The sequence below is a fragment of the Muscardinus avellanarius genome (genome assembly GCF_963383645.1).
Source record: "Muscardinus avellanarius genome assembly, chromosome: 13".
Taxonomy (NCBI): Eukaryota; Metazoa; Chordata; class Mammalia; order Rodentia; family Gliridae; genus Muscardinus; species Muscardinus avellanarius.
The window spans coordinates 59,996,706-60,005,940 of NC_137799.1; the positions used below are offsets into that span (position 1 = coordinate 59,996,706).

Genomic DNA, 9,235 nt, shown 5'->3' on the forward strand with positions numbered 1-9,235 from the left:
TAAAAAAAAAACACGTTTGTCATTACCAAAAAGAGACATCTTTAGGTAAAAATAATAAAAACCCCATGCTGCATAGATAATGCAGATAGTTCTAGTTATCTGGTCAGCGGGCAAAAAGCAAGCACTTAAGGTCTTCAGCTCCAATCTTTTGTTCATTTCTTATTGCTGGAATTTCATTTTCATTTCTTATTGGATGACTAAACCGGATGATGGTAGAGATGGTAAGCCGGCATTTACTCAGCCCCGCCCTGCTCAGCCTCGGGAGCAGACGAATTCTCAGCTGGTGGATCGGCTGCTTTTGTCTCTTTGCCATCTTGTGGTTTAGGGTTTTCTGGGCGTCTGCGCCGGTAATTGAAGTTGCGGAGGTACCGACGTTGAGGTGGCTGCTGACCTTGGGTATCATCTCCTTGATTTTCTTTATCCTCTTCGTTGCCGTCCTCTCTAGGCTGTCTTTGGCGAGGAGGGCCCCTGGAAGGGACACTGCGATATCGTGGTCTGTAACCCCGATACATATTCTGTCTCACTGGTCTACCTTGTTCTCCTGCACCTTGGTTGTCAGCACCCTCTATCACTTCTCCTTGCACAGGAGGGTTGGAATACTGTGGTCGACGCCCATAGGGTCTCCGCATGTAGTAAGGGGGGAACCTTCGCCTGTGGTAGGGCCGGCGTTGTTGGGCCTGGCCTTTGGGAGCGCTCTCCGATCCCTCGTTCTTTTCCCCACTCTCACTATTCTGGTAATTCTGCTGGTAATTGCGTGGAGGACCCCTACAACATGGATAGCATCTATAATGGTTACGGTCTGCTGCATATTTACTGCCTTGAACTGGAACTCCACCAGGGCCTGTAACATTTGCTGCCTCTGCACCCTTTTCTCCTTCAACAACATCAAACTCCACAGTTTCTCCACCTCCTACACTGCGAAGGTACTTCCTGGGGTTATTCTTCTTTATGGCAGTCTGGTGTACATCTTCCTTGGTGTCATTCCTGTTGATGAAACCATATCCGTTTCTTACATTGAACCATTTTACTGTTCCCAAAACCTTCGTTGCGATGACCTTATTGTCCCCGCCGGCAGGCGCCGCAGATGTGAGGCCGCCTGGGCCGCAGCTCCCTGCGCCACTGCGGGTGGTGCTGGGCTTGGTGTCAGCGGTGCTAAGGGCGGGAGCGGCGGGGGGCGGGGGGGGGGGCTGCTGGGTCTCTGCCTCTCTGCTCATGGTTGAGGTGATGGTGACTGGGGCCGGCTGCGGCAGCTGCGGCTCCTCCCTGGGTGTGATGGTAACTAGGCCGGCGGCGGCAGTGGGGCTGCTCAGGGCTCTCTGGGGTCCGCTCTCCGCTCCTGCTACCGATCGAACTCCTTTTTTTTTTTTTTAATGGTGAGGGTTGGGTAAGGGAGGAGGACCTGGAGTGATGGATGCAGGAGTTGGGTAAAGTAGAGGGTATGATTAAGTTGAATAAGAATTTAAGTATATTAAGGTAGTATCTGGCTGAGAATGAGAGGTTAGATAGTAGGATTCTTGTAGTTAGTTCAGAGTATTTAGGTGTGGAGATATGAAATAGCTTGAATATAAAACAAGGAAATCCAGTAAGAAAAAAGTTTTGAGAGAAGAGAATAGATAGGCTAGAGGGAGAAAGTTTGTAAAAGGGATGGGAGAGTGAGCAAACAAACATGCATAAAGTAACAAAACAAGTTACAAAAACTAACAATTATAAATCAAAGACAAAAAAGCAACCAAGAGACCCCTGGAGAAACCAGGCCCAGTAAGACGCTGGGTTCTGGGCGGGGGTCGCGGGCGGGGCACGCCTAATGGGGCCCGGGTCGCGGGACTCTGGGCCCCGGCCGAACTGCGCGTAGCATGCCAGGCCCCTGGAGAAACCGGACCCAGTAAGACGCTGGGTTCTGGGCGGGGGTCGCGGGCGGGGCACGCCTAATGGGGCCCGGGTCGCGGGACTCTGGGCCCCGGCCGAACTGCGCGTAGCACGCCAGACCCCTGGAGAAACCGGGCCCAGAACAGAAAAAGATAAAGAAAAATATCGGAGAGGTGGTAAGAAAGCCGTTATGGATGCCAGGACACTGGAGATGCAGACAAAACTTATCTAAATGCACTGGAACTTATGGAAAAATTCTCCGTGAAAGAGGACTGCTATTTCTCTATATTGTTAAGAATCTCAGACATCACATATAAGGAGAGAGTTTAGCGGAGACCAAGGAGAAATGCGGTGTTGAAAGAGTTCTTCGCGATGGTGGTGGAGACTTGTATTCAGGAGAAGCAGAAACCGGATCTTACCAACTTTATATTTTTTTTGGAGAAATTACACCAAATGTCGAATGCTACCATCACGCATGCTTAGGAACACTGGACAACATTCAGAGTGGAAAAAGAGCCTGGGAAGGATTTGAAACGGTGGAGGCAGTGGCAATGCCAGTGGCCAATATTCGGGGGAGGCAGAGATCTGATACACTACAACTGGAACCTTTGAAATAATAACCACAGAGACAGTGATCGGAACCTGCTGAGGGGTTAGGCGGGCGCCGGGGCCAGTGGCCGACATCGGAGCTTGCTGTGAGGCAAGGCCACTACTGAGGCCTCCGTGGCCGGGATTGGAACCTGCAGAGGGGTTAGACCGATGCTGGGGCCAGCGAGGCCGGCATCGGAGCCTGCCTTGAGGCAAGGCCGGTACTGGGGCCTCGAGGCCAGGATAAGAGCCTGCCGAGGGGTTAGGCCGGTGCTGGGGCCAGCGAGGCCGGCATCGGAGCCTGCCGTGAGGCAAGGCCGGTACTGGGGCCTCCGAGGCCAGGATAAGAGCTTGCCGAGGGGTTAGGCCGGTGCTGGGGCCAACGAGGCCGGCAGCGGAGCCTGCCGTGAGGCATGACCAGTGCTGGGGCCTCCGAGGCCGGGATCGGAGCATGCCGAGGGGTTAGGCCGGTGCTGGGGCCAGCGAGGCCGGCATTGGAGCCTGCCGTGAGGCAAGGCCGGTAATGGGGCCTCTGAGGCCAGGATCGGAGCCTGCCGAGGGGTTAGGCCGCTGCTGGGGCCAGTGAGGCCGGCATCGGAGCCTGCCGTGAGGCAAGGCCGGTACTGGGGCCTCCGAGGCCAGGATAAGAGCTTGCCGATGGGTTAGGCCGGTGCTGGGGCCAACGAGGCCGGCAGCGGAGCCTGCCGTGAGGCATGACCAGTGCTGGGGCCTCCGAGGCCGGGATCGGAGCATGCCGAGGGGTTTGGCCAGTGCTGGGGCCAGCGAGGCCGGCATCGGAGCCTGCCGTGAGGCAAGGCCGGTACTGGGGCCTCCGAGGCCAGGATAAGAGCTTGCCGAGGGGTTAGGCCGGTGCTGGGGCCAACGAGGCCGGCAGCGGAGCCTGCCGTGAGGCATGACCAGTGCTGGGGCCTCCGAGGCCGGGATCTGAGCATGCCGAGGGGTTTGGCCAGTGCTGGGGCCAGCGAGGCCGGCATCGGAGCCTTCCGTGAGGCAAGGCCGGTACTGGGGCCTCTGAGGCCGGGATCGGAGCCTGCCGAGGGGTTAGGCCGCTGCTGGGGCCAGTGAGTCCGTCATCGGAGCCTGCCGTGAGGCAAGGCCGGTACTGGGGCCTCCGAGGCCAGGATAAGAGCCTGCTGAGGGGTTAAGCCAGTGCTGGGCCAGCGAGTCCGGCATCGGAGCCTGCCTTGAGGCAAGGCCGGTACTGGGGCCTCGAGGCCAGGATAAGAGCCTGCCGAGGGGTTAGGCCGGTGCTGGGGCCAGCGAGGCCGGCATCGGAGCCTGCCGTGAGGCAAGGCCGGTACTGGGGCCTCCGAGGCCAGGATAAGAGCTTGCCGAGGGGTTAGGCCGGTGCTGGGGCCAACGAGGCCGGCAGCGGAGCCTGCCGTGAGGCAAGGCCGGTGCTGGGGCCTCCGAGGCCGGGATCGGAGCATGCCGAGGGGTTAGGCTGGTGCTGGGGCCAGCGAGGACGGCATCGGCGCCTGCCGTGAGGCAAGGCCGGTACTGGGGCCTCTAGGCCAGGATAAGAGCCTGCCGAGGGGTTAGGCCGGTGCTGGGGCCAGCGAGGCCGGCATCGGAGCCTGCCGTGAAGCAAGGCCGGTACTGGGGCCTCCGAGGCCAGGATATGAGCTTGCCGAGGGGTTAGGCCGGTGCTGGGGCCAACGAGGCCGGCAGCGGAGCCTGCCGTGAGGCATGACCAGTGCTGGGGCCTCCGAGGCCGGGATCGGAGCATGCCGAGGGATTAGGCCGGTGCTGGGGCCAGCGAGGCCGGCATCGGAGCCTGCCTTGAGGCATGACCAGTGCTGGGACCTCCGAGGCCGGGATCGGAGCCTGCCGAAGTGTTAGGCCGCTGCTGGGGCCAGCGAGGCCGGCATCGGAGTCTGCCGTGAGGCAAGGCCGGTACTGGGGCCTCTGAGGCCGGGATCGGAGCCTGTCGAGGGGTTAGGCCGTTGCTGGGCCAGTGAGGCCGGCATCGGAGCCTGCCGTGAGGCAAGGCCGGTACTGGGGCCTCTGAGGCCAGGATAAGAGCCTGCTGAGGGGTTAGGCCGGTGCTGGGGCCAGCGAGGCCGGCATCGGAGCCTGCCTTGAGGCAAGGCCGGTACTGGGGCCTCGAGGCCAGGATAAGAGCCTGCCGAGGGGTTAGGCCGGTGCTGGGGCCAGCGAGGCCGGCATCGGAGCCTGCCGTGAGGCAAGGCCGGTACTGGGGCCTCCGAGGCCAGGATAAGAGCTTGCCAAGGGGTTAGGCCGGTGCTGGGGCCAGCGAGGCCGGCAGCGGAGCCTGCCGTGAGGCAAGGCCGGTACTGGGGCCTCCGAGGCCAGGATAAGAGCTTGCCAAGGGGTTAGGCCGGTGCTGGGGCCAACGAGGCCGGCAGCGGAGCCTGCCGTGAGGCATGACCAGTGCTGGGGCCTCCGAGGCCGGGATCGGAGCATGCCGAGGGGTTAGGCCGGTGCTGGGGCTAGCGAGGCTGGCATCGGAGCCTGCCGTGAGACAAAGCCGGTACTGGGGCCTCCGAGGCCAGGATAAGAGCCTGCCGAGGGGTTAGGCCGGTGCTGGGGCCAGCGAGGCCGGCATCGGAGCCTGCCTTGAGGCATGACCAGTGCTGGGGCCTCCGAGGCCGGGATCGGAGCCTGCCAAGGGGTTAGGCCGGTGCTGGGGCTAGCGAGGCCGGCATCGGAGCCTGCCTTGAGGCATGACCAGTGCTGGGGCCTCCGAGGCCGGGATCGGAGCCTGTCAAGGGGTTAGGCCAGTGCTGGGGCCAGCGAGGCCGGCATCGGAGCCTGCCTTGAGGCAAGGCCGGTACTGGGGCCTCTGAGGCCAGGATAAGAGCCTGTCAAGGGGTTAGGCCGGTGCTGGGGCCAGTGAGGCCGGCATCGGAGCCTGCCATGAGGCATTACCAGTGTTGGGGCCTCCGAGGCCGGGATTGGAATCCTGCCAAGGGGTTAGACCGGTGCAGGGGCCAATGGCCAGCATCGGAGCCTGGCGTGAGGCACGTTCACTCCTGCGGCCTCCAAGGACGGAACCAAAGCCAGCTTAGGGGTTTGACCGGTTCAGCGGCCAGCGAGACCAGAACTGGGTCCTCCCATGAGGCAAGGCCGCTGCGTGAGCCAGCGAGGTCTGGATCAGTCCACTGAGTAGCCAGGCCACTACTGGGACCATCAAGAGTGAGATTGGTACTTGCAACGCAGCATGCACAGAGAAATATCGCAGAAAATATAAATCAGACGCTTCTCTTAATCAGCAATAACTAGGAGGAAAAGGGCAACAGGAAGAGGTTGAGCTATAGAAAGGGCCCTATAGTGAAGCAACTAATGTGACCAATAAAAGGGTATGTAATACTGGAGGACGGAGCCTCTTTAAAATGCAGGAGGTACATAAACAAATGTATCAAAGTAAATCACCAAAGAAGTGTGGGATGGAGGGAGGGGGAGGGAATGGGACGGGGGCTGGAGGAGGGCTAATTGGATGATGTGTGCTTGTATATCCTCTCAAGTCTTGTACTCCAATGTGATTGATATATGACTACAATGCACCAATTTAAAAAAATAAATTAATTAAAAAATAATAATAATAAATAAATAATAAATAAATAAATAAATAAGTAAGTAAAACTATGGAAAAAAAAAAAGCAACCAAAAGAGAAAAAAGAGAAAAAAAAAAAGAAAGAACAAAAAAGAGAACTAAAAGAACTAGCAACAGTGTGAAAGAAAAAAAAAAGCAGTCCTGCTAATTTACATATATAGGGCCCAGGCCCATATAATATCTGTATGACTATTTGATGTGGTAGATTCTGGAGTGTATGCCAATGTCTCTCATTTACTCTGTAACCTATTGTCAGGTTTTGGACCCACTTTATGAGTGTTTAGGCCCCTCTCTTGCCTCTGACAGCTTTATGGTTAGATGTCTGTGCATCGGTTGTCACTGAAAATGAGTTCTGTGTAAGCTCATGGTTGTAAATTTCCCCACCCTGGGCTCTACAGTTTCCAGCCCTGTGCTCTGTGTGCACCATTCAGCCCTGGGATCCTTGCTCTCTGGACCTGGCTTTGCCCTTTCTGCCCTGAGCTCTGCAATCTTAGGCCTTGTGCTCTGAGGCTTCCACTCCTGGGCCTGTGCCTCCCTACCCGCACCAGTAGAGGGTGTCCAGTGTGGCACTGAAGTGAATCCCAGTGACCCTGTGCAGGCACAGGTACTGTGCCTTCAGCATTATGGTCCCTTCCTGTGTCTCTGGAGTTTCTAACTGTACTACCTCTGAGATGGGCTGGCAGGGTCCCATGGCTGCTCTGGTCAGTCATCTGCCAAGTAATGAGTAATGCAATGCAGTTACCTTGCTGTCCTGTGGGCCAGGGCTCAGGAGGGCACAGTGTGCCACTGTGGCTCCTGCCTCTGATGAGTGCACAGGCTTTTGGATTTTTTCTGTGTCCCTGAAGCATGATGCTAGTCTCTTAAGATGTTGGAGCTCTGCCGCCACTTTCTGCATTTCAAATTCTTGGGTTTCTTGTTGGAACTTCTTGGGGCTGTGGAGCCAAAGCTGGCAATCATGGTTCAGGCTGGCTGCCCAAGATGGCACTGGCTGCCACACCCGGTGAGTTTCGTGCTCGGGCTCTTTGCAGTGGATCTTGTGTTCAGATAATTGGATTTCCTTCCACCATATTTCCTATTTGTGTTTTTTTTCATGAATATCTTTTGCTGCTTTATTTTTTTGGTCAAGATACTTTCTTCTCAGTAGTTGAATTTTATTTGTTCCAGCTACTAAGATGCACTGCATCCTGCAGTTGTCATTTTGAATCTCCATCTGTTATGTTGTTTTAAATGAAGCATTCATTAATTTATTCCTAGCAGGAAATTCCTAATCACATAAATCATTAATTATGTAATATATACAAATAAACAATTTTCTATAAACATAATTATATATTAAAATATAGATAGATAATTTTAACTCATAATTTTCTATATTATAATATTTAAACCTATATATATATTTAAATGGTTTGCATATATCTACACATATATATCCACATGCACACATATATATCCACAGATTTTATATATGTATGTGTACATATGTGTAACCATAAATAACGTGTGTGTGTGTGTGTGTGTGTGTGTGTGTGTGTGTGTGTGTGGTATTGGGAATTGAACTCAGGGACATTCTACATCTGAGTTACATCTCCAGCCATATATATATATTTTTGTGGTGGGGGTGGTGGGGACAGGGTTTCACTGAGTTGCTGAGGGCCTTTCTAAGTTGCTGAAGCTGGCTGTGAACCTATGATCCTCTAGTTTCAGCTTCCCAAGTACTGGGATTTCAAGCATGTGCCACAATGCCTGGCTAACCATAGATATTTAAATCCAATAAAGTTGGAAGAAGACATGTAAGAATGCTGGTGAAAGATGACTAGCTCTCTAAATCAACTCATGTTTGGTCTGAAACATTTTGTAGTGAAATTTGAAATTTCCACTAAAATGTATAAAAAATGAATTCAGAAAACTGTAAGTATAGGGTATTTTCAGCTTCCACAATTGCTGTCACAATAGGAGCACCTATGAAAATGAACAAGGGAAAAATCAATTGCAATCAATAAAGCAATAGCAATGCATTAAGGTCTGACTTTGCCTGCACTCGGCTCTTTCCTCCAGCTCCATTTCCTTTAAATGCCCTTAATCTACATGCTAGGAGCTACAGAATTTGAGGCAGTTTTAAAGGAAGACATAATCATTTAAACCTAACTAATTTCAAAGGACATTAGCTCAAGAGCAAAATATTAAGTACAACCTATTAAATTTACAATTTCTGCTATTCATCAATTTAACTGATCATTACAAATAAGTATGATAAAAAGGCAATAGCCGAGGCACTTAAACTAAATGAAAGAGAAAAGTGGAATGATGTGCTTTGTAAGACTTGATTTTAAAAGTTCTCCTTTTTCACCCCGCCCCTTTTGTAACACTTGTAAAAAATAATTAGAAATGGTAAAAGTCGATAGAAAGGTCCAGATCCCTGCAAATGAATAGGCTATTCATAAAAAGTTGGCGTATTCCTTTTCAGGGTCACAAAGTGCTTAATAGATATTGCTATTAAATCTGGGAAGAAAATAGTGGCAGGGATATTTCTTCTTAGATCCTAAAGGTACTTAGGCTGGTAGTTCCATTGCACAGATTGTATACAATCCGTACAGTGGCTTCCTATTACTAACCTACCCTGCTATTTGAATCAAGTACTTTAAAAAAAGGTTGTTAGTGGTTCTGATATCAAAACTACAAGAAAGTTATAAGTTCCTTAAGAGCATGAACTAGTCTCATTCAATTTATTTTCAACCCCTTCTGGTTTTCATGATTTGAGTTGAGAAGTTCAGAGTGACTTTTTTTTAATAGTTTCTCTGCCACCTAGAGGTCCTCCGATAATCTTTTTTCTCCCCAGTTTAGGGAGAGCATTCAGTCTTAGGGAGAGCATCCAGTTTCTTACTTTTGTGACTGAATAATCTCACTTAGCATAATGTTCTCCAGTTCTATCCATTTCCCCACAAATGACATAATCTTGTTCTTCTTTAAAGCTGAGTAAAATTCCTTTGTGTATATATTCCATAGTTTTGTAATCCATTCATCTGTTGATAGACATCTTGGCTGGTTCCATAGTTTGGCAATTGTGTTGCTATGAACATAGATATACATGCATTAGTTCGGTATTTTGGTTTTCATTCTTTTGGGTATATACCCAAAAGTGGTATTTTTGGATCATATGGTAGGCTTGTTTCCATTCATCTG

At 52.2% G+C, this 9,235-nt stretch overlaps 1 protein-coding gene across 1 annotated transcript; it reads right to left on the reverse strand.

Moving 5' to 3' along the window:
- Positions 1 to 233: 233 nt before the first annotated feature.
- Positions 234 to 1,214, reverse strand: LOC308272648 (Y-box-binding protein 1-like; the record flags this gene model as incomplete). The annotated part of the gene is made up of 1 exon (XM_080709525.1): positions 234 to 1,214. The coding sequence occupies one exon, from the start codon at positions 1,212 to 1,214 to the stop codon at positions 234 to 236; it is 981 nt and encodes a 326-aa protein (XP_080565651.1).
- Positions 1,215 to 9,235: the final 8,021 nt, after the last annotated feature.